Below are 25,655 nucleotides of genomic sequence, written 5' to 3'. Positions count from 1 at the left end.
ACTCGTAATCATGGTTTAATTTTTTATTTTATGGCGGAAACGAGCCACCATATATATATTTCTTGGGATTTTCCTAATTTATAAAAGTGTCTGCTAAGTGAATAAATGTTAATTTTATTTACAATTTTAATTCTATTTCTTTTCATTCAAATTCTACATTTATTTCATACATCAGTACAAAAAGAGGAATTGTTTTGCAGTTTAAAAAGCATTCTCAAGTCAATACTGTGCTGCACAATGTGTTTGATTCCAGAAAACAACTAATGTGTATTTTATGAGCTCTGGATCATGACCTTCTCATCTGAGAATTACTGTCAGGCTGTAATTCCACTTTTCATGCACCTAAATAATAGCTTGTTGACTTAAGCCTGACACTAAAGTGCAAAAAGCAATACAGCGCTCAGATTAAACTTTGACCGAAGACGTGAGTCACATACTCCAATTTGGCTGTCACTCCTCTTCTGAGTGATTTGACTATGTTCAGTCCTTAAAAATTCAGGTCACGATGACTTACTCCTCTCTTCACAGTGTGAACGTGGCCATAGAGGACCGTATTTGTTGTCATTCTACTTTTGATTCTCTTAGGCTGCTCTTGTGGAGGATTTCCGACTCCTTCGTGAGCGTCTGGAGGCTGAGGGGTGTTTCAAAACCCAGCCCCTGTTTTACATCCTGCATCTGAGTCACATCCTGCTCCTGGAGGCCATCGCCCTGATGCTGGTGTGGTACTTCGGAACTGGCTGGATCAACACGGCCATCGTTGCTGTTTTACTGGGTACTGCACAGGTATGACAGACACGTTTGATATAATCACAATTTTACAAAAAACAACAGAGTGGCTAAATGAAATATGTTTTGGATACTGATGTGCTCTACTAGCTTAGCTACCACTAGCTGTTTTTTGTAAACAACATAACTGGGAACTGCATCTTTGTTGCAAAAATCAACAATGTAAATGTTCATGTTTTTGTTTCTTTTGTTTGTTTGTCTATAGTCGCAGGCTGGATGGCTGCAGCATGACTTCGGTCATCTGTCCGTGTTTAAATCCTCTCGATGGAATCACTTAGTCCACAAATTTATCATCGGACACCTGAAGGTAGTGACATATGTTGACCAGTGTTCACTGAAAAAGTATATATATACAGTATATATATTAGTGGTGGGCATAGATTAATTTTTTCTCACTGTAATCTTGGAATTAATCTAGATTAAAATGGCTAATTTGAATTCTGCCGAAGGCATTCAGAATATGTGTGCTACCCAAATAATGACTAAAAGTAAGTCTTTGAGAAGGGGTTTCTCAAGCCAGGTGGCACATTAGACCAGGCGCTCATCTCCTGTTTCCAAAATGCATCACAAACTGCTTGACAATTGCATTTACAACACAATCAACTATACAAACTTGTGTAACCAACTATTCCTACACTGCATGTACTTCTGTGTAAAAGGCTGCGCGACGTGCGCGTTGCAGTTAAATACACAGACGCGCACGGGCATGGATTTCTGCGTGCATAGTTAAACTGCGTTGCTTTTAGAAGCGTCAATTCAGTTGCATATAGTTTAATGTCTTTATTTCGGGATTATCAAAGTAAATTATAACTCAAATTTGAGATTTTACTGGGGCACAGCAGATTTTCACTGGGGCACGTGCCCCAGTAAAAAGGGTCTAGCAACGCACCTGCCCTGAAGCAAACCCGGCGGCTTCATTGCTGCATCCATGTTAGCGCGTCTCGTTTGATGTGGTAATTTCACAGTAGGCATACACACAGGTTGAAGACTCGTTCTCGCCCCCTACAGTGCAATTCGGCCAGGTATACATCCACGCTAAAATATCAAGGTGAAAGTCATCATAGCTTGCGTAGTATAGACCCAGCTCCCAACCCAACATTGAGAATAGATTAACGGCGATATTTTTTTTATCGCCCGATAAGAGTCTCACGTTAACGCAGCACGTTAATGCCGATAACGGCCCACCACTAATATATACACATATATATATATATATATATATATATATATATTAATAACTAGATTTCTTAAAGGGATAGTTCACCCAAAAATGAAAATTTGATGTTTATCTGCTTACCCCCAGGGCATCCAAGATGTAGGTGACTTTGTTTCTTCAGCAGAACACAAACGAAGATTTTTAACTCAAGAGGTGCAGTCTGTCAGTCATATAATAGCAGTGGATGGGCACCAAACCTTTGAAAGTAACAAAAAACATGCACAGACAAATTCAAATTACACCCTGCGACTCGTGACGATACATTGATGTCCTAAGACACGAAACGATCGTTTTTTGCGAGAAACTGAACAGTATTTATATCATTTTTACCTTCGATACACCGCCACGTCCATCTCTCCTGAGCACAAGCTCATCATCCGGCTCGTTACACCTGTACGCGCTCTGGCGTAGTATCCGCAAACGCCGTAAGGGGAAATCAGGGAAAAGTCCCGGATAAGTTTGCGTAAGCAAATGTAATCTTTTAGCTTTAAATCGGTTTGAACAATCAAGATAGGCGCAATTAATTACCATTTTAAATAGCCGCTATACCCACAATCTCTGTGCACTGTGTAAACAATGAGTGTTGTATACGTACATGCGACAGATCACTTCTGGCATTTGCGTATACTATGCCAGAGCGCATACATGTGTAACATGCCTGATGATGAGCTTGTGCTCAAGAGAGATTGATGTGGCTGTCTATCAAAGGTAAAAAATGATATAAATACTGTTTAGTTTCGTGTCTTAGGACGTCAATGTATCATAACGAGTCGCAGGGTGTAATTTGGATTTGTCTGTGCATGTTTTTTGTTACTTTCAATGGTTTGGTGCCCATCCACTGCCATTAAATCACTAACAGACTGCACCGGTGTTCGTTAAAAATCTTCATTTGTGTTCTCCTGAAGAAACAAAGTCACCTACATCTTGGATGCCCTGGGGGTACGCAGATAAATATCAAATTTTCATTTTTGGGTGAACTATCCCTTTAAAGATTGTCCCACTGAGTAATACAGTTCATTAGCCTAGCAGTATTTCAGCTAAATGCTGAACTGTAAGTATCAATCTAAAAAATAGTTTATGAAAGCTGAGACACTGAAAAAAAGACGAGTCAAACATATTGGTTTATAATGACTTGTAATGCTGGACTTCATTCAGCATGTATAAATGTCAGTCAGACTACATTTGACCTTGACATTGTTTGAAAGCTTTAAAGGACAGAGGTGTTATGCGATGTGTATTTAATCCACCTTGTATTTTTCGTCAGATATTAATGTAGTTTGACTTTGCAAAACCATGCATTAGCTTGATTACATCTGCACATGTAAACAGTTATATTTAGATTTTAAAAAAACTTACCCTCTATATTTTTATACAGTTTATGCTACTTAGTGTCACACTGTTAGCTTAGCATCATGCTAACCGCAAACTTGAGTGTACCATGTGCTTTTCAAGTGTTGTTTGGTTATAATAATTATTATTATTATTATTTATTTGTATAGCACTTTTCATATATAAATGCAACTCAAAGTGCTTCACAGGCATAAAACAAATTACACAGAAAAAATACAAGTATAAGCAAATATAAACCAAATAAAAAGTCAAATAAAAACATGCAAAATTGCACACACTTCACAAATGCTCATAAGCAACTTTAAAGAGGTATGTCTTAACATGCTTTTTAAAGATATGAATACTACTGGACTTTCTCACTTAGTTTGGAAGACAGTTCCAAATGTTTGAAGCATAGTGACTAAAAGAAGTACCGCCACATTGTTTGAGATTTACTGTGTATGTAATATGTTAAAAGTCCAGCACTAGAGGAATGTATCATTCGATTAGGAATAAATCTTGACAGTCAGAAATGTAAGAAGGTGTTAGGTTATGCAATGCTTTATATACTAATATAAGAATCTTAAAGGAACACTCCACTTTTTTTTTTAAATAGGCTCATTCTCCACCTCCCCCTGAGTTAATAAGTTGAGTTTTACCGTTTTGAAATCCATTCAGCCGTTCTCCTGTTCTGGCGATATCACTTTTAGCATAGCTTAGCATAGATCATTGAATCCTATGAGACCAATATAGCATTGTCTTCAAAAATGACCAACGAGTTTCCATATCTGTCCTATTTAAAACTTGACTCTTCTGTAGTTATATCGTGTACTAAGTTGGCGGAAAATGTAAAGCTGTGATTTTCTAGGCCAATTAGATTAGGAACTACACTCCCATTCCGGCGTAATAGTCAAGGAAGTTTGCTGCCGTAAAATGGACGCAGCAGGCGCAGTAATACGTGATAGCGCCTGAAATTAGTTCCCAGCTGGGTAACTTCCAATGTGAACTAATTTCAGGCACTGTGTGATGTATGAGCCTATTTACAAAAAAAGTGGAGTTTTCCTTTAAAATCAATCCTTTGGTTTCATTAATACTCTAGCTGCAGTTTGTATTAACTGCAGCTTAACTATATAACCTTTAGGTAAACCAGTGTACACAGCGTTACAGTAATCAAGTTGAGAGAAGATAGATGCATGAATTAGTTTCTTAGCATCATTAAAAGATAAAAAAGGGTGAATCCTGTCAATGTTTCTCAAGTGATAGAAGCATGTTTTTGTAACATGATTAATATGAGACTTAAAACTCAGATCACTGTCCAAAATGACACCCAGGTTCTTTACCTCTTTCTTAGATTGTAAAGCTAAGGAACCCAATTCCGCTTCAATCATCTCCCGCTCAGGTTTTTGCCCACAATAAGAATTTCAGTTTTATCGTTTTTTTTTTTTTTAATTTGCATTCATACACTTTACAATGCTGGACAGACAGTTGGACAATCTTTCTATTTCAACATTGTCTCTGGGCTCAACTGAAATATATAATTTTATACATACATCAGCATACAGATTGTATTTCATGTCATATTTTTGAATTATACTACCCAAAGGAAGCATATATGTGAGCCTGGACCACAAAACCAGTCTTAAGTCGCTGGGGTATATTTGTAGCAATAGCCAAAAATACATTGCATGGGTCAAAATTTTAGATTTTTCTTTTATGCCAAAAATCATTAAGAAATTAAGTAAAGTTCATGTTCCATGAAGATTTTTTGTAAAATTCTACTGTAAACATATCAAAATGTAATTTTTGATTTGTAATATGCATTAAGAACCTAATTTGGACAACTTTAAAGGTGATTTTCTCAGTCTTTTTGATTTTTTTGCATCCTCAGATTTCTGATTTCAAATAGATGTATCTCAGCCAAATATTGTCCTATCATAACAAACCATATATCAATAGAAAGCTTATTTATTGAGCTTTCATATGATGTATAAACCTCAGTTTTGTCAAATTTAACCTTATGACTGGTTTTGTGGTCCAGGGTCACATATAATGAAAACAAAAGTGGCCCAAGGATTGAACCTTGTGGAACACCATATAAAATGTCATGATTCTTTGATGTACAATCACCTGTATTGACTAAAAATGTCCTTTCTGTAATATACATTTTGAACCAGTTTAAAACAATTTAAAACATCCAACCTGTTTCTCAAAATACAGTGAAAAGGTTCTATATATAAAACATCTAAATTTGTCAGTGTTTCAGTTAGAAACCTATTTTGGCCTGTTCATGTGTCTGATGTTTTTATGTTTGTATGCATTTGTCCTCAGGGAGCGTCTGCGGAATGGTGGAACCATCGCCACTTTCAGCATCACGCTAAACCCAACGTCTTCAAGAAGGACCCGGACGTCAACATGCTCAATGCTTTTGTTGTGGGAAAAGTGCAGCCTGTGGAGGTACACACACACCATCAGTATGATACATACATGAAGAAAACACTTGATCGGATCTGATTTGACTCTTTCTGTCTGTCTTTACTACAGTACGGCATTAAGAAGATCAAGCATCTGCCTTACAACCACCAGCATAAGTACTTCTTCTTCAGTAAGTCGGTTTGTGACTGTCAATGAAATGTCAATCATAATTTAGATGTAAAGGATCCTAATAAAAAAGGAAAGTCAAATAAGATCCAGCTAGATAAACTCAAGTTTGTATAGTAGATTTTATTTATACACTGCCGCTCAAAAGTTTGGGATCAGTAAGATTTTTAATGGTTTTTAAAAACGTTTCTAATGCTCATCAAGGCTGCATTTATTTGACCAAAAATACAGAAAAAAACTGTAATATTGTGAAATATTATTTCAATTTAAAATAACTGTTTTCTAAGTGAATATATTTTAAAATGTCATTTATTCTTGTGATACAAAGCTACATTTTCAGCATCACTATTCCAGTCTTCAGTGTCACATGATCCATCAGAAATCATTCTAATAAGCTGATTTATTATCAATGTTGAAAACGGTTCTGCTTAATGTTTTGTTGAAACCTGATTTTTTTTTTTCCAGGATTCTTTAACAAATAAAAAATTAAAAAGAACAGTGTTTATTTAAAATAGAAATTTTTGTAACAATATAAGCTACCATTTAAAAGTTTGGGGTTATTAAATGTTAAATTTTTTTTTTTAAAGAAATTAATACTTTTGCTCACCAAGGATGTGTTAAATTGATTAAAAAAAGTGATAACAAAGACATATTGTTAGAAAATATTTATATTTTGAATAAATGCTGTTATTTTCAACCTTTTATTCACCAAGAGTCCTGAAAAATCACAGGTTCCAAAAAAATATTAAGCAGCACAACTGTTTCCAAATTGATAATAACAATAATTAATCAAGGATCATGTGACACTGAAAACTGGCTGATAAAAACTAAGCTTTGCATCACAGAAATAAATTATATTTTAAAATATATTAATATAGAACACTATTATTTTGAACTGTAGTAATATTTCACAATATTACTTTTTTTGTATTGAATGCAGCCATGATGAACATAAAAACATTAAAAATCTTACTGATTCCAAACTTTTGAGCGGCATATTTTTTATATTTAATTAAAAAATGAAATATTGCGTAATCTTCATATAAGTTTATATAAATATTTTAAAATTTCTAAATATGAATTTATGTAGAATATACATAAGATAATATTAATTTATATTTAAAAAAAAAAAAAATATATATATATATATATATATATATATATATATATATATATATATATATTTATTTATAAAAAGGGGTTGTCCTTCAGTGGAAATTATATATATATTATAGAAATTTATAAATATATATATATATAATTACATTTAGTAAAATTCAATATATATATATATATATATATATATATATATATATATATTCAATTTGACCATGACTTCAGTTCCCTATCAGTCGGTCCGTTCGACGTCTCGTCGAGACCGACGAATTGGGATATCGCCTGGATAGACCAATCTACTTCGTGTGTATACAAACGAGCCAATGAATATTGGCATGCATGATTGCAGCCAGCTGCGGCTGATCACAGCGTGAGCATATAATACGCAGCAGGTGCATGCATCATCAAGCTTTCGCTTCGGAGCTGGACCATTATTGTGGAACGAGCCAAGAAGCAACACTCACCTTCCTTTGTCTCTTTTGTGTTGGCGGCACGGCGCTTCAGCGGCGTGGTCTTCCGTGTCGAGTGGAAGCACACAGCTGGTCTTCACCATCCACCTTCTGTGTTGCTGCGGCCATCTCCCCTGTGCGCCTCAGCATTAAAAGAGCAAATTCCTAAAAGAGCAATTTTTGAAAAGAGTGAATTTCTAAAAAAGAGCTCCACGGGTTGAGCGTCTTTTTAAAGACGAGGCGTCATGCCTTTCTCCCCGTGCGTTTCTGGGTGCGGCCGTTTCCTGGCGCCGGGTGATGGCCACGCACACTGCCTCACGTGTCTGGGCTTACAACACGCTGAGGCAGCGTTCGTGGATGAGTCATGTCCTCATTGTGGGGGGATGACCATCACGGAGCTGCGGACCAGACTCCGTTTCCTGCAAAGGGGCGGGGTTCCAGTCCCTCTGCCCAGAACGAACGTTCCTCCAGGCAAACGCCGGGGGGGCGTTGTCGCTGGAAGCAGAGGGCTGCCCGGTCTGACGGTGACGGTGAGGAACCCCCCGCCCATTCCATCGGCGGGGGCTCCTCCTTCCACCGACACTCCGTCGCCACCGGGGCTCTCAGGGGAGCGGGTTGGACCTCCCTTAGGGTACCGCCCGTTACTTTTGGGGCCCCCCCCGACGAACAGATGTCGGTTGCAGCATCGGGGGGAGAGCCAGACCTCTCTGAGGAGGAGGAGGGCACACTATCGTCCACTGGGCGGTCAGCGGTGCCCGATACTGACCCGGAGATGATGGCTATGCTTGCCCGGGCCGCCGAGAGGGTAGGGCTTGAATGGAACCCTCCATCACGTCCCGACCCCTCCCGGCTGGATGACTGGTATCTCGGGGTGGCCCGCGCTGGTTCTCAGCGCCCCACCCCGGTGCCATTCTTCCCGGAGGTGCATGAAGAACTCACCCGAACGTGGACGGCACCTTTCACTGCCCGAAACCGCTCGAGTGGGACTTCCTCCCTAACCACCCTTGATGGCGGACCAGCGCGGGGATACACGGCCGTCCCGCCGGTGGAGCGTGCGGTTGCGATGCAACTGTGTCCGGGCGCCGCTTCCACCTGGCGGGGCAACAATCCGTCGCTCCCGTCCCGGGCCTGTAGGCACTCGTCGGCTCTGATCGGCAGTGCCTATGCGGCCTGCGGCTCCGCTGGTTCCGCCCTTCACGCTATGGCGTTGCTACAGGTGCATCAGGCCCAGGCACTGAAAGACCTGTACGAGGGTGGTCACGACCCAGAAGTTCTCCGTGAACTTCGTATCGCCACGGACCTCGCGCTACGTGCGACGAAGGTGACCGCGCGGTCTCTGGGTCGTGCCATGTCCACCATGGTGGTCCAGGAACGCCATCTCTGGCTGTGTCTGGCTGATATGAGGGACTGCGATAAGACCAGGTTCCTCGACGCTCCGGTGTCCCAGACCGGCCTCTTCGGCGACGCTGTGGAGAACTTCGCCCAGCAGTTTTCCGCGGCCAAGAAGCAGACTGAGGCCATCAGTCACATCCTGCCCCGGCGTACAGCTGCTGCCTCCACCCGTCCGCCGGCGGCACCCCAGTCTGCTCGTCGCCGAGGGCGGCCCCCGGCTTCCGCCTCCGCTCCACAGCAGCCACCGCAGCAGCCTTCACAACGGCGCCGTGGAGCCGGTCGCCGGGCAGCCGCCCAGCCCGTCCAGGCCCCCACAAAGACCAGTGGGAAGCGTAAGAACAAGAGACCCTGAGACGGGCGACCCAGAGATGGAGGATGCTGCTCTTCGGGAGATGGTGACCGCACCACTCCCTCCCCCGGAGGAGGGCCGGGCGGAGAATCTTTTGTTTGTTTTTTCCCCGCCACCGACCGTCAGGTCGGTGGTACCCAAATACTCGACAAAAGAGCAAATTTCTCTATCTCTGGGTCCCCATGTGGGACTACGGGGAGTGCGCAGGTCATCCCTGCGCCTCACCCGTCCTCCCCCCTCGCCAGCGAGCGACGATGGGCGGTTCGAGAGTACGGCGAGACGGACTACTCACGCACCATCGGCTCATACGCAGGTAAGCGTCTCACACACTCAACATACAGACGCTCTGACCCCGCCCCGGTCCGGCAACGAGACTGTGAGGCAGGGGCCCTGCCCCCCTCATCGCTGCTCCCCCGCGGGTACGCCGATGGTCCCCCTTGTGCCGCTTGTTCATTTTCTGGGGGCCTGGAAAGAGCTTCCCAGCCCATCTTGCTGGCTCCTTCGGACCATCACTTCCGGCTATGCGATTCAGTTCGCCCGGCGCCCTCCCAAGTTCAGAGGGATTCACTTCACCTCTGTCAGGGCCGCAGATGCTCCCATCTTGCGTGCAGAGATCGCTTCCTTGCTGGCGAAGGAAGCGATACAGCCGGTCCCTCCAGCCGATATGAGGACAGGCTTTTACAGCCCGTACTTCATAGTACCCAAGAAAAGCGGCGGGCTTCGACCGATCTTGGATCTGCGCGTCTTGAACAGGGCCCTTCACAGGCTACCGTTCAAAATGCTCACTCAGAAACACATTTTCAAATGTGTCCGTCCCCAAGATTGGTTTGCAGCGATCGACCTGAAGGACGCGTACTTTCATGTCTCAATCCTTCCGCGCCACAGACCCTTTCTGCGGTTCGCGTTCGAGGGCAGGGCATATCAGTACAAGGTCCTGCCCTTCGGGCTGTCCCTCTCCCCCCGTGTCTTCACGAAGGTCGCGGAGGCGGCCCTTGTTCCCCTCAGAGAACAGGGCATTCGCATTCTCAACTACCTCGACGACTGGCTCATCCTAGCACAGTCTCGGGCTCAGTTATGCGAACACAGGGACCTGGTGCTCGCACACCTCAGCCAGTTGGGTCTTCGGGTCAACTGGGAAAAGAGCAAACTCTCTCCAACACAGAGAATCTCTTTTCTCGGTATGGAACTGGACTCGGTCAGCCAGACAGCACGCCTCACGCAGGAACGTGCTCAGTCGGTGTTGAACTGCCTAGACACGTTCAAGAGCAGGACAGCGGTCCCACTGAAACAATTTCAGAGGCTCCTGGGGCATATGGCAGCAGCTTCGGCGGTGACACCGCTCGGGCTGCTCCATATGAGACCGCTTCAACACTGGCTCCATGGCCGAGTCCCGAGGAGAGCGTGGCTTCGCGGCTCTCACCGGGTTCAGATAACTCCGGCTTGCCGCCAGACTTTCACCCCGTGGTCAGACCTCTCATTCCTACGGGCTGGAGTACCCATGGAACAGGTCTCCAGGCATGCTGTGGTTCACACGGATGCCTCCGCCACCGGGTGGGGAGCCACGTACGACGGACAGGCAGTTTCAGGGGTTTGGACGGGCCCCCAGCTGACTTGGCACATCAACTGCCTCGAGTTGCTTGCAGTACGTCTCGCCCTGCTCCGCCTCAAGGGGCACCTACGTGGCAAACACGTGCTGGTCCGTACAGACAATATTGCGACCGTTGCGTACACCAACCGGCAAGGCGGTCTACGCTCCCGTCGCATGTCGCAACTCGCCCGTCATCTCCTCTTGTGGAGTCAGAAGCATCTGAGGTCGCTTCGTGCCATTCACATTCCCGGGTTGCTCAACCGTGTGGCCGACGAGCTCTCACGAGCTGCGCTTCCCGGAGAGTGGAGACTCCACCCCCAGTCGGTTCAGCTGATTTGGAGACGCTTCGGCGAGGCTCAAGTAGATCTGTTCGCCTCCCCGGAGACAGCCCACTGCCAGCTCTTTTTCTCCCTGACCGAGGGCACACTCGGCACGGATGCACTGGCATGCAGCTGGCCGCGGGGCCTCCGCAAATATGCGTTTCCCCCAGTGAGCCTTCTCGCACAGACATTGTGCAAGATCAGGGAGGACGAGGAGCAGGTCCTTCTGGTAGCCCCTTATTGGCCCACTCGGACCTGGTTCCCCGAACTCATGCTCCTCGCGACAGCCCCTCCCTGGCAAATTCCTCTGAGGAAGGATCTTCTGACTCAGAGACGGGGCACCTTGTGGCACCCGCGTCCAGACCTCTGGAAATTACATGTCTGGTCCCTGGACGGGACGCGGAGGTTCTAAGTGACCTACCCCAAGGGGTAGTTGACACTATTACTTCGGCGCGAGCGCAGTCTACTAGACATGCCTACGCCCTTAAATGGAACCTGTTCGTTGATTGGTGTTCCTCCCGGGGAGAGGACCCCCGAAGATGCCCGATCAGAACCGTGCTCTCCTTTTTGCAGCAAGGGTTGGAGCGTAGGCTGTCCCCCTCAACCCTTAAAGTCTATGTGGCTGCTATAGCTGCCAACCACGACCTCATAGAAGGAAGGTCGGTAGGGAAGCACGACCTGGTCACCAGGTTTCTTAGGGGAGCCAGGAGATTGAATCCCACTAGGCCCCCTTCCGTGCCCTCTTGGGACCTGTCGCTAGTGCTCTCAGCACTGCAGCAGGCTCCCTTTGAGCCTTTGCAGTCAGTTGAGCTGAAGTTTCTCTCAATGAAAACTCTGCTCCTGCTTGCATTGGCTTCCATCAAGAGGGTAGGAGACCTGCATGCATTTTCGGTCAACGATTCGTGCCTAGAGTTTGGCCCGGCGGATTCCCAGGTAACACTGAGGCCCCGGCCAGGTTATGTGCCCAAGGTTCCCACGACTCCCTTCAGGGACCAAGTGGTGAGCCTGCAAGCGCTGCCCTCGGAGGAGGCAGACCCAGCCCTAGCTTTGCTTTGCCCCGTCCGAGCACTTAGATGCTACGTTGACCGGACACAAAGCTTCAGGACCTCAGACCAGCTCTTTGTGTGTCATGGAGGCAGGCAGAAGGGGAATGCCGTCTCCAAGCAGAGGATGGCCCACTGGATAGTGGATGCCATTACCCTGGCCTATCAGGTTCAGGGTGTGCCCTGCCCCCTCAGGCTGAGAGCGCACTCGACTAGGAGTGTCGCATCCTCCTGGGCATTGGCTCGTGGCGCCTCGCTAAATGACATTTGTAGAGCGGCGGGCTGGGCGACCCCTAACACGTTCACAAGGTTCTATAGCCTTCGTGTAGACACAGTTTCCTCCTGTGTTCTCACCTCAAACGGGTAGGCACAGAGAGGCCTCGGGTCGGCTTGCTATACTGCTCCAGAGTAACCTAAGAGTAGCTCTGTCGAGCTCCTCCGCTGAGCTTGACAGCCGACGTAGCGGAACGTCAGGCGTCAGGCCCTCACTCGATGAATCCTTCAGAACCGATAGAGGGCTAGGCTCTACGTAGAGACTCAGTTGCATCTCTTACAATTCCACATTGCGCCCTAGAGGCTGTGTGTTTCCCCGGTAGTACTTCTACCAGTATACGAGGGTTCAATCACCTCCAATCTTCCATATAAACCGGAATTGAGTTATATGTGTATTGCTCCGAACCTCCTATCGGAAGGACGTGAGCTCCGCATATTCCCAGTGCTTCAGTTTCACTGAAATAGATGGTGCTGAGTTATAAAGCAGTGACTGACTCTCCTTGATGCGAGCCCCTGGCCAAAGCCAGTAACGGGTCCCAGGGGGCCCGCTCAGGACACTGGAAGGGACAGCAGCCACGGCGCTTTGTTAGGGATCCCAATTCGTCGGTCTCGACGAGACGTCGAACGGACCGACTGATAGGGAACGTCTCGGTTACGTATTGTAACCCTCGTTCCCTGAAGGAGGGAACGGAGACGTCTCGTCCCGTCGCCGAGGCTCCTGTACCACCGCTGTACGGCCGGGCCTGTCCCAGCTCCTCAGCGAAACCTTGATGATGCATGCACCTGCTGCGTATTATATGCTCACGCTGTGATCAGCCGCAGCTGGCTGCAATCATGCATGCCAATATTCATTGGCTCGTTTGTATACACACGAAGTAGATTGGTCTATCCAGGCGATATCCCAATTCATCGGTCTCGACGAGACGTCTCCGTTCCCTCCTTCAGGGAACGAGGGTTACAATACGTAACCGAGACGTTATCATTAGGAGTGCTATTTTGCACATTTTACTGTATCTTTTTTGTAATTTATGTCTGATTATGTGCAGATTATGATTTTCATTATAAACATCTGACTTCCAGCCTATAAAACTAGTTATGACAGAAACCATTAACCATCTTTTTCCTGTGGTTGTTTCTCAGTTGGACCACCTCTGCTCATTCCGGTTTATTTCCAGGTCCAGATCTTTCACAATATGATCACACATGGTCTTTGGGTGGTAGGTTACCGTGATCGCTTTGACTCTTGCCATGTTTATGCAGCCGTACGTGATTTTACAGCACTGTCTCTGTCCTAATCTTATCTCTTCTCGTCTTATCTGTTTTAGGACCTCGCGTGGTGTATAAGTTACTACGTTCGATACTTCCTGTGTTACACACAGTTCTACGGTGTGTTTTGGGCAGTGCTTCTCTTTAATTTCGTAAGGTACAAATAATAATTTCATCTACTACTTTTACTTTAAACATGTTTATTGTAGATGTAATATTCCAAATGCTTTTTCAATGGCTGTGAAGCAAAATACACTCACTTGTTCACATTACCAAATTGTTCACTTACCAAAACATTTACCATGGTAGTACCTTAGTGTTTTGTTTTTTTTTACCTCGGTATATGAATATAATTATGCAGTACTATGATAAAAATCAAAGAGAGGAGTCAAAGTGAGAGAGAGAGAGAGAGAGGGATGGAGCATGTTCTTTAGCGTACTATCTGATCACTCTGTCATTGTCAATAATAATAATAATTATTATTATTATTATTATAATAATAATATTTTTTTTAACATTTTGATTTTTATTTAAAATCGAAGTATTTCGACATTATTCTCAAAAAATAATGTAACTTTATTCTCAAAAAAATATTCAGCCTTATTTTCGCAACATTTCAACCTTATTCTCAAAACATTCCAACTTTATTCTCAAAATTTTAACATTTAAACATTTTGACCTTTATTCTTAAAACATTTCAACTTTATTCTCAAAATGTCGGCTTTATTTTTGAAACTTTTCGAATTTATTCTTATAATTGACTATTTTTGAAACATTTTGACTTCATTCTCAAAACATTCTGACTTTATTCTCGAAACATTTCAATGTTATTCTCATATTTTTTACTATTTTTGAAAAAAATTGACTTTATTCTCGAATCATTTCAACATTATTCTCATATTTTTTACTTTATTCTCGAAACATTTCAACATTATTCTCATATTTTTGACTTTATTCTTGAAACATTTCGACTTTATTCTCGAAACATTTCAACATTATTCTCATAATTGTTATTATTTTTTAAACATTTCAACATTATTCTCATATTTTTGACTTTATTCTTGAAACATTTCGACTTTATTCTCGAAACATTTCAACATTATTCTTGTAATTTTTATTATTTTTTATACATTTCGACTTCATTCTCAAAACATTCCAACTTTATTCTCGAAACATTTCAACATTATTCTCATATTTTTGACATTATTCTTGAAACATTTCGACTTTATTCTCGAAACATTTCAACATTATTCTCATATTTTTGACATTATTCTTGAAACATTTCGACTTTATTCTCGAAACATTTCAACATTATTCTCGTAATTTTTACTATTTTTGAAACGTTTCGACTTCATTCTCAAAACATTCCAACTTTATTCTTGAAACATTTCAACATTATTCTCATATTTTTTACTTTATTCTTGAAACATATCGACTTTATTCTCGAAACATTTCAACATTATTCTCATAATTTTTACTATTTTTGAAACGTTTCGACTTCATTCTCAAAACATTCCAACTTTATTCTTGAAACATTTCAACATTATTCTCATATTTTTTACTTTATTCTTGAAACATATCGACTTTATTCTCGAAACATTTCAACATTATTCTCATAATTTTTATTATTTTTTAAACATTTCGACTTCATTCTCAAAACATTCCGACTTTATTCTCAAAACATTTCAACATTATTCTCATAATTTTTACTATTTTTTTTTAAATTTCGACTTTATTCTCGAAACATTTCAACATTATTCTCGTAATTTTTATTATTTTTTAAACATTTCGACTTCATTCTTAAAACATTCCGACTTTATTCTCGAAACATTTCAACATTATTCTCATATTTTTGACTTTATTCTTGAAACATTTCGACTTTATTCTCGAAACATTTCAACATTATTCTCATATTTTTGACTTTATTCTCGAAACATTTCAACTTTATTCTCAAAAATAATTTGACTTTATTCTCAAAAAAATATTCAACCTTATTTTTGCAACATTTCAACCTTATTCTCGAAACATTTCAACTTTATTCTCAAAAATAATTTGACTTTATTCTCAAAACATTTCGACTTTATTCTTGAAACATTTCGACTTTATTCTCAAAACATTTAGAATTTATTTTTGAAACATTTCAACTTTATTCTCAAAAATAATCTGACTTTATTCTCAAAAAAATATTCAACCTTATTTTTGCAACATTTCAACCTTATTCTCGAAACATTTCAACTTTATTCTCAAAAATAATTGACTTTATTCTCAAAACATTTGACTTTATTCTTGAAATGTCAACTTTATTTTTGAAATATTTCAAACTTTATTCTCTAAACATTTCAACATTATTCTAATAATTTCAACTTTATTTTAAGTTTCACATGGTACTAAGGTAGTACCATGGATGTTTGCCCATGTGCCATGTAGTACCAGGCTTTTCCTTCACTTACCAAAAATTATCTTAGTACTGTCAGGGTTTTTAATAACATTTACCATAGTAGTACCTTTAGTATTTTTATTATTATTTAAACCTTTGTATATGAATATAATTATGCAGTACTATGATAAAAATCAAAGTAAGAAAGAAGTCAACATGAGAGAGAGAGGGGTGGGCAATGAACAATCTGATCGCCTACTTCGCCTGCACCAATCAGAACACAGGAGCACTGATTGCTCACAGCTGCAAGTGTGTAAGAGGTTATAAAGCTGTGTGATGGATCAGTGTTTAATTCTTTGATAGTCAGATCACAGTGTCACAGAGTGTTTTCTTCAAATCCTTTGTCTATATTTCCCTTTTCCCTGCTATATAGTGATATAATAGTTTCTTTGTCCTCTTCTCTTTTGTTTTATGAAGTTCTATTTGAGTTTATTACTTTCAGGAGGATCTTTAGTCGGTCTTGTAACCAGAGATATCTTTATCAGTCTTTGAAAGAAAGAAGAAAGTTTATTTTGTATTGTTTTCTGTGGAATCCACCATTTTTTTTACCTTTTTGTAATGGCCCTCATGTCAGGGAGTTTTAATTTTATTTCAATATGCAAATAAAACAAAAACCGTTTTATTTGCAACACTTTTGGTTAGATTTATATGAATGTTGCATGTTCATATCATGTCAGAGTCACCAAAAGAACAAACAAAAAATATATGAATGTGGATGGAAAACTATATGAATGAACTGGAAAGTGTCTGTGTGTGTGTGTTTGTGCTTAAAGTTTTTTTTTAAGTTTATTCCTTTCATTTTTAAGTACTTTATTTCCCCATTAGTAGTTAAATTTTAAACACTCCTGTGATGTGACAAAAAATAAAAAAATAAGACTGCATTTTAGTGGCCTTAAAAAAAAATCTAAGATTGCTAAATTAAAGTCATAGTAATTCGAGAATACAGTTGAAATAAGAACAAATTTTAAATATTATGAGAATGAAGTCAAAATCGCAATCACAAGATTAAAGTTATATTATTTTGAGAGTATATTCTAGCCTTTTGCGCATGCAAATGGCTCAGACTGGGTCTGTATTCCAAAGATGTGGAGATACGCTGTAGCTTGACAACTAATAATAATTTAGATAATACATTTCAACTTTTATTCTCGAAACATTTCAACATTTTTCTCGTAATTGTGGCTTTATTCTCAAAACATTTAAACATTATATCTTTAACGTTAGCTTTTTCGAGATTTTTCTCATAATTTCTATTTTATTCCTGAAACATTTCAACTTTATTCTCAAAACTTTTCTACTTTTTTCTTAATGGTCACTTCATTCTCCAAATATTTCGACTTTATTCTTGAAACATTTCGACTTATTCTCAAAACATTTCAACATTATTCTCGAAACATTTAGATTTTATTCTTAAAACATTTAAACATTATTCTCGTATTTTCGTCTTTATTCTCAAAATATTTCGACCTATATTCTAGAAAAATTTCTACTTAATTTTTTAAAAAACATTTCAACTTTATTCTCGAAAAAATTTTGACGTTATTCTCTAAACATTCCGACTTTATTCTCGAAATGTCAACTTTATTTTTAAAATACCTTTTATTCTTGAAACATTTCGACTTCATACTTAGTGTTGAGCTTATTCTTGAAACATTTTGACTTTATTCTCGAAACATTTAGACTTTATTCTCGAAAAAAAATATTCTTTTTTTAACATGGCACCAAAATGCTGTCGTAAAAATTGATGCTTAAAAGTACAAACATTTTATTTAATCTCTCAATGTGCAACATGCTGTTAAAGCAAAGAAATACATGTACTTTGACCTCTGAGAAGTTGCAGAAGTTTTTGCAGTGAGCTGGAAGTATGTTTGACTTCACTGATCTCAGTTCAGTCCTCTGACACTGTGTAGACCACTGCTGCCACCATTTAGAAAGTGCCTTGTTTGTGCAGCGTTTTTTGGGAATGTTTTGGTTTTTAATTGAACACAATTGAAGGTCAGGACAAAAATATAACGGCAAATTGTGGAACAGATTTATTTGAACAGACATTAGATAATGAAGACATTACTACAAGGTTATATAAATTCTAAAGCATATGCAATGTAGTGCATGTATTTATCAAAATGCTTTTTTTTTTCTAGTGGACTATTGAGCTTTGGACATTAAATGGCTATCCTGAGCTTTTGCGACCTTATAAACAAGCTGTTTTATTGACATGCATACCAACTAAAAGCACTGGCCAAAAGATCACGACAATAAAAAAAAAATCTATTAAAAAGGGAGAAATCGATATTGTTAACACATCATTAGTGTCCACAAAGGTGACAGTGTTACCTGCTGTAGTTTATCCACGTAGTGTGCATGAAATAGTCAAAATGCAACGTCAGAAGCATTAATTAAATGTTCCCATTGCCACCCTTCAAAACCGTTTCAGCCAAAACCGAATATTTTTGGTTGCCGAACATTTGGTGCATCACTAATCACTGATTTCCACATTATTATTATTTTTTTTAAAATGTTCTTCCTATTTTAGATGAAATATGTAAAAATAGGTATGTCAACTACCCATATATAAAAAGCACCATGGTTTTACCATCTGATACTCAAAAAATATATATTTCAACATAGCTTATGATTTTTGCCCTACAAAGAATTGTACTAAATACTCTTTAATCTGGAAGTTATAGTGAACCATTTATGCAGACTTTAGCTTTGCCTTTGGGTGATTTACAATTAATAATGTACTTGTGTACATAATATAACCATTTCACAAAAAATAGTTTGAGATACAGTTTAAGCCCCTGGTTAGGTTAAAGCAACATAATTGTGGTGTTTCTGTGGGCCGCAGGTTCCTGGAGAGTCACTGGTTCGTGTGGGTGACCCAGATGAGCCACATCCCCATGAACATCGACTATGAGAAAAACCACGACTGGCTTAACATGCAGGTAAATTCAGAACCGTCACAGCTGCACTGGGTTTAAGTCATTCTAGCTTGCCAACTTTATGCATTTCTGTCATTTAGCTGGTTGCAACCTGTAACATCGAGCAATCCGCCTTCAACGACTGGTTCAGTGGACACCTCAACTTTCAGATCGAGCACCAGTAAGAAAAACACAAGTACTTTCAGTGCGAATATGTCTTCAGTGTATCTTTGGCATTTCATAACTACACTTTGTTCTTGTGCCAGTCTCTTCCCCACGATGCCTAGGCACAATTACTGGCGCGCCGCTCCACGCGTGCGAGCGTTGTGTGATAAATACGGAGTCAAGTACGAAGAGAAATCCTTGTATGAGGCCTTTGCAGACATTGTCAGGTATGACGCACAGTCGCACACCTAAAATCTCAGTTTCACCTTCACAAATATCAGGCTTCCATTGTGTTGGAGTTAATTTGACTCAAACTGCTTGAAATAGTAGTTAACATGTTTATTTCTTCTTGAAATTTGCTAAATATTTGTCACTTAACGTCATGAATTTGCATGCAAAGTTTCAACATGGATGTATTTTGAAAAGGTTGGACAAATTTAGTTTGGGTCATATTGACTCCTTGACCCCAGTTGGTTTCCATGCAATTTGCCAAAAGTCAGTGCTTTGAAAAACACTCAGCTATCAGCCCTTTTTTGCTTTAAAACGGTCAAATATGGTATACATAAGAAATTTTGAAATTTGTGATTAAAAATTTTATCAAAATTGAGACTTTTCTTCTGAACCATCCAAAGAAAAGTCACTGTTTCTTTACTAAAACAATAAGGCAGAGGAAGTACAAATAACAGTAAATACTAATTACACCAAGTACAAAAAATGTTAGATGCTACAGTATTTCACAAAAGTTTGTACACCCCTCACATTTCAGCAACAATTTTAGTATATCTTCTCAAGAGACAATACTATAGAAATGAAACTTGGATATATTTTAGAGTAGTCAGTGTGCAGTTTGTATAGCAGTATAGATTTACGTACATAAATGTCCTATTCATCATGTTTATGTTTTTGTCTGCTTGAAAGGACCATACAAAGTTGTATATCTTGTATTAGAGCAGTAAAAAATGGGTGCTTTAAGTACAATTCTCTCATACTGACCACTGGATGTTCATATAGATTTACTGTCCTCTGAAAATAACTCAACATACAGCCATTATTGTCAAAATAGCTGGCAACAAAAGTGAACTTGTCAAAACTGTGTCCAAATAGTCAGTATTTTATGTTAGCACCATTGTTATCTAGCACTGCCTTAGTCCTGCTAGGCATGGAATTGACCAGAGCTGCACAGGTTGTTGCTGGGATCCTCTTCCACTCCTCAAAGAGCTGCTGGACGTTAGATACATGGTGCTTCTCCACCTTGTGCTTGAAGATGCCCCACAGATACTAAATAGGGTTCAGGTCTGGAGACATACTTTAGCTTCCTCAGCAAGGCAGTTGATTTCTTGGTGGTGTGTTGGAAATCATTATCATGTTGGAAAACTGCCATTCAGCCTAGTTTCTAGAAGGAAGATTTCATGTTCTGCTTCAGAATGTACAGTACAAAATGAAATCCATGTTTCCATCAATGACCTGCCGTTCCCCAGCACCAGCAGCACTCATGCAGCCCCAGACCATGATGCTACCACCACCATGCTTGACTGTAGGCAAGACACTTTTTTCTTGGTACTCCTCACCAGGGCATCGCCACACATGCTGGACACCATCTGAGCCAAACAAGTATAACTTATAGTCTCATCAGACCACAGGACATGGTTCCAGTAATTTATGCTCTTGGACAGGTTGTCTTCAGCAAACTGTATGTGAGCTTTCTTGTGAGCCTGCTTCTGAAAAGGCTTCCTTAGCCGCGTTTTCACTGTCGGGCCAAAAGCGGGCGTGGTAGTGCGTGCCAGGGCCAGTCGCGTTTCCACTGTCACTTCCGGGGCCTGATCGTGCCTCGTCGGTGCTTCCTCAGGGCCAATGGCCCGGGTTTTTCGGCCCGACGAAATCCTTGGGCCAAAGCGGGCCAGCTGGGGCTTGAGGCGTGGTCAAAGTGAAAGGCGGAGTTTATGCAATGTTTCGATAAGCGTGCAGTCAGGTAAAAGTGTGTCTGCGATAAGATGCGCATTTCGCTGTATTACGTCGTGCAAAGAACTCAAAAACTTAAAATGGAGAATCGTCAGTACTAGTCTGTGGAAAATACCAGGACTCTTCTGAGTATTTGGGCAGAGGACAATGTACAATGCCAGTTTGACGGCGTCTGCAGAAGCGAAGACGTGATAAAATACATAGCTGCTAAACTCGCAAAGCTTAATATCAAGAAATTGCGGGCGCAGTACAAAGCCATAAAAACGCACAATGGACAGAGCGGTGCCCATGCAGAAAAGACACTTACATTAGGCAGATATTGATATGGAAATCTATGCCGTTTTGATGGGCACATTACTTAAATGGTTATCTGATGGGGCACCTTTTGTGTCCTGTGTAAATCAGGTCCTATATTAATAGTTGCACCATTAACTGTTGTTACAGACAACTATGTGATGAAAACATTATTTAAACGCATGTCTGATGAGTATACTCTTATTTAAATTTGGATAAATGCAAGTAAGATCCTATAAAAATGAGATCTGATGTATAAGTAGGAGGACAACGTCCAAAGAAACCCCTCAAAAACTCACCAACACACCTTGATAACAAGTTAACATACACTGTATCTGTACCTAAATAAAGGCATAAAAGATTATACTAGAAGTACAACTGTGTCGTTATTTTTTGCAGTAGTGTGTAGATAGTTTGCAACATTTTGTTTTATGTGATACAAAGTTAGACGAAGATTTGTGTATAGGTCATAAAAACAAAGCTTATGTAATATATTACAAATATTGCTGCTGCATTAACAACTGTTGCAGAGCATTTCTTGCATCAGAACAGACATCACCAACATTACTAGGCGTTTCTGCATTCGCTGTATCCGGTTTCCATGTCGCTGTATTGTTCTTTTTTCGCCTTGCAGCTAACATAAGCTTCCATCTTCGCAACTGGGTTTCGCTGCCTCATCTTCCACCAAGAAAAAACCAAAAGGAGCAAACAAACAGCCGCTTCGGCTCTCTCCATTTTGTTCGTTCGATAATCACACTATGGTGGCCTACCTGACTTACTTTCAATCTCCCCGCTGAAAGGGGAGGGGTTTCGTGACGTTAGATCCAATGAGGTGTGTAAAGGGCGGGCTTTAGGTTTGCACCGCGAGGCTACTGGCTCGATAGTGGAAACGCAGCTTACTTTTGGCCTTAGTGCTTGCGACTCGAGGCCATTGGCCCCGCCCGGCACGCTCTTAGCACTGGCTCGCACTGGCCCGACAGTGGAAAAGCGGCTCTTGTGGGATGACGCCTATGCAAACCGACTTGTTTCAGTGTGCGGCGTATGGTCTGAGCACTGACAAGCTGACCTTCTACTTCTGCAACCTTTAAAACAATGCTGGTAGCACTCATGCATCTGTTTTGGTTTTTTATAAGCCAGGTTCTGCACCTGACGCACAGAACAAAACCTCTGTATGACCCTGTCCACTCTAGTGTAACTCTGTTTCAGGGTGTTACTGAACCTCTAATAGCCTTGGCCATCTTTGTGGAGATCAACAATTCTAATTCTTGAATCCTCAGAGAGTTCTTTACCATGAGATGCCATGTTGAACATCCAGTGCTCAGTATGAGAGAATATACGACTAGCGCTTGTAGTAGCAGTTTGCAGCATGCTCAAAAACCCTTCACCTTCCCCAGCTCCACCTGTCTAGATCTGTTACGAGGTGATTCCTGTATGCAATATGGGGATTTTTCCATGTATGTTATATATGCAGCAGCAGTATTTCTTACATGCTCACAGCAACATGTTGTGGATATCTTGGGAGTAGCAAGTCTCGGTACTCGGAGCAGAAGCATAGCAGATCTATTCCGCCAAGACCAAATACATAAACACTGTCATGTGCATTACCATGCCAATCACTCAGAGAGTTGTCATGACAGAACTATAAAAACCTTGTTCTTTAAACCAGCTATAATAGGGGGTTTCTGGGTTTATGTAAATTTTTAGTGTATTTCATAGTGTATTTATTGATTTATTTGTGTGCAAATTGCATGGAAACTAACGTGGGTCAATTTAACTTCAAACACAAAAGATGTACCCAGTTTTTGCACACAACAGGATATTAGTGTGACGTTTACCAAGGAATCATCTATATATGAATGATTCATACTTATCCATATTTTGTGCCTCAGCACTAACTGCGCCATTACTCTCTTCGCAGGTCTTTGGAAAAATCTGGAGAACTCTGGCTGGATGCATACCTCAACAAATAAAGCCTCACTTCTATTTCCTTAAAAAAATTAAAAGAGCAGAATCCAATCAGAGCAAGCATGTCAGAGGCTAGACATTAAAAAGTCGTGTAACTAAAAGGCCAGTCAATAAGATTGCTAAAATGACGCATAGCACTTTTGTTTTTGATATTTGATGGGTAATTGTGGCACTTTGAATGTGTTTGAAAGAGACTGATCAGAGACGCGAGTTTCTCTCCTAATACAGGATGTATCCGAAGGTACACGAACGTGCATGAATGTACCTGAAAGTTGTGTGATTGCTGGATTACAATCGCTGATATTTAGATTTGCTAAATGCGTTCAAAATGTTTGAGAATAATTTCCGAGGCACAATCTTTTAGTACTCACTTTATTTCTTAAATTTTTACAATACAGTGATTTTTCCTTTTTTTTTATATAAATAACATTTGGAGAAACTAGCAGAGGATAATACTAGGAGGTTGTACTTGACAATTAATTTGATTTTCTACTAAGGTATCCGATTAAACTGATTAAACCTTATCTGTGTCTGTTTTTTTTTTTTTTTAAGAGTGTCTCTATTGTGATTGAAGCATATACTGAAAGATCAACATCTTTATACAAATTAAAAACACTTGAAGAAAAACATGCATGAATCCAGCTATGTTTACGGTTCTCGCTTCATTCGTCATAAGGATGAGCGTCAGGATATATATGAGACTGAATTTAGCACATTATTTACATTTCTGTTCCTGTCAAAAACCAACGACATGTAATCGTACATCAAACCCCAGAAATCTTTCACTCCACTCAATCTTATGAACACAGTGAGTCTCACCTGTCAACAACATGCACGGGTCACATTTAACCGCAAAGATGCATATTTTGTTTAAAATGTAGAATTTTCGCACTATACATATTGCATTTCGCCTCAAATTAAAACAAAATGTTTTGAAGCTGTAAAATATTTATACACTTTAGAAATGATATTGCTTTTCATTTATGCTGATATAGTTTTTCATTTCAAGGAATCAGTGAAAATTACAAAAACTCTAAATGTGTGCAAAAAAAGTGGATCAAATGACATGGAAATGCAAAAATAACCAAAAATAGATTTTCTTTTTTTAATTACTTTTTTATTTTAAGGCGACAAGTCATTGTACTACTTTTCATTATGCTTATTTTTTATTTCTGCTTTTTTAATCATTTAGAATCACATAAACTCAAAAAGAAAATGCTAAATCTGCATTACTTCAAACAATTGTGTGACATAAAAAATGACAAATGCAAAAATACCAAAAAATGTTCCTATTTATTTTTGTATATTCTTAGTTCTGAAGGCTTGAGTTTTAGTTTATTTGAACATTTTAGTTTTATTTTAATAAATTATTCAGAGTTTAGAAGGCTTGATGAGTTCTAGGTAAAAATTTTTTTTATTTTTTTCAATATTTTTCTTGATTTAGAAGGCTTAAGTTCTTAGTCAAATGTATTTTTTTTTTATTTTAATAAGTTGAATGAGTCTTATTTTTATCCTTCATCATCTTTTATTTGAATTTTGAAGTGACCTGTACTGTTTTCATGAGATTCACCGATACATTGTTTTCATGCAATAGAGAGTTGTATAAGCTAATGTGGATAGCGTATGTGGATAAATTACGATAAGCTCCGTACGTACACTAAAAATAAAAAGCACCAACAATAAATATACAATTAAAAAAGATATTGGATTAGACGTTTGGTCGGCGATGTGGCAGAATCTGTCTTTGAATTTCATTGGTGGGTTTGGTTGACGGTTGCTGTTGCCAGGTGACCGTTTGATTGACAGTCCATGTCTGTTTAGGAGGCAGATGCAATTTTCTCTTGCTGTTTATTGAGAATCTCCTGCAGTTCTGATTCTCCTCGACTCTTCTGACAGAGAGAGAAAAAGACAAGTTGAAGAGTTTCACGATGTTTGGTCCACAGTTTAGCAGTACATCTATGGTGTGTGACATGTCACTGACCTCTAGTTGTGCTTTCTGGACGGTGATCTGGCTGAAGACTCGAGATCCTTCGTCTCCACACACGGTCTTCAGGTGATCCTTATTCAGAGAGAAGAGCTGAGCTCCGGTCAGGATGCCCAGACGGTCAACCGTCCTGACAGACAGAGAGACAGAAGATTATTTCTCAATTTTATCATTCTTAATTATGTTAGTTTTTTTAAAGACCCTT

General features: G+C 40.3%; 2 protein-coding genes across 4 annotated transcripts in view; one reads left to right on the top strand and one right to left on the bottom strand.

Moving 5' to 3' along the window:
- Positions 1-23,990, top strand: part of fads2 (fatty acid desaturase 2) — a 29,170-nt gene extending 5,180 nt beyond the window's left edge. For both annotated transcript variants that reach the window (XM_073831722.1, XM_073831723.1), the window contains exons 4-13: positions 586-783; positions 992-1,093; positions 5,660-5,785; positions 5,873-5,933; positions 13,600-13,676; positions 13,785-13,882; positions 19,011-19,107; positions 19,185-19,264; positions 19,350-19,475; positions 23,420-23,990. In XM_073831722.1, coding sequence (XP_073687823.1) covers positions 586-783; positions 992-1,093; positions 5,660-5,785; positions 5,873-5,933; positions 13,600-13,676; positions 13,785-13,882; positions 19,011-19,107; positions 19,185-19,264; positions 19,350-19,475; positions 23,420-23,471 — 1,017 coding nt within the window. In that variant the 3' untranslated portion in view covers positions 23,472-23,990. The remainder of the gene's footprint in view (positions 1-585; positions 784-991; positions 1,094-5,659; positions 5,786-5,872; positions 5,934-13,599; positions 13,677-13,784; positions 13,883-19,010; positions 19,108-19,184; positions 19,265-19,349; positions 19,476-23,419) is intronic.
- Positions 23,825-25,655, bottom strand: part of eps8l2 (EPS8 signaling adaptor L2) — a 38,240-nt gene continuing 36,409 nt past the window's right edge. The window contains exons 18-19 of one of the 2 annotated variants that reach the window (XM_073831721.1): positions 25,448-25,580; positions 23,825-25,352 (exon numbers count right to left, since the gene is read on the bottom strand). In XM_073831721.1, the coding sequence (XP_073687822.1) occupies positions 25,284-25,352; positions 25,448-25,580 (202 nt within the window). In that variant the 3' untranslated portion in view covers positions 23,825-25,283. Of the gene's footprint in view, positions 25,356-25,447; positions 25,581-25,655 lie in introns of both variants that reach the window. The other variant, XM_073831720.1, reaches the window with a different exon arrangement.

This window comes from Garra rufa, chromosome 25 (genome assembly GCF_049309525.1).
Source record: "Garra rufa chromosome 25, GarRuf1.0, whole genome shotgun sequence".
NCBI lineage: Eukaryota > Metazoa > Chordata > Actinopteri > Cypriniformes > Cyprinidae > Garra > Garra rufa.
This window is presented reverse-complemented; position numbering and strand designations above follow the sequence as displayed.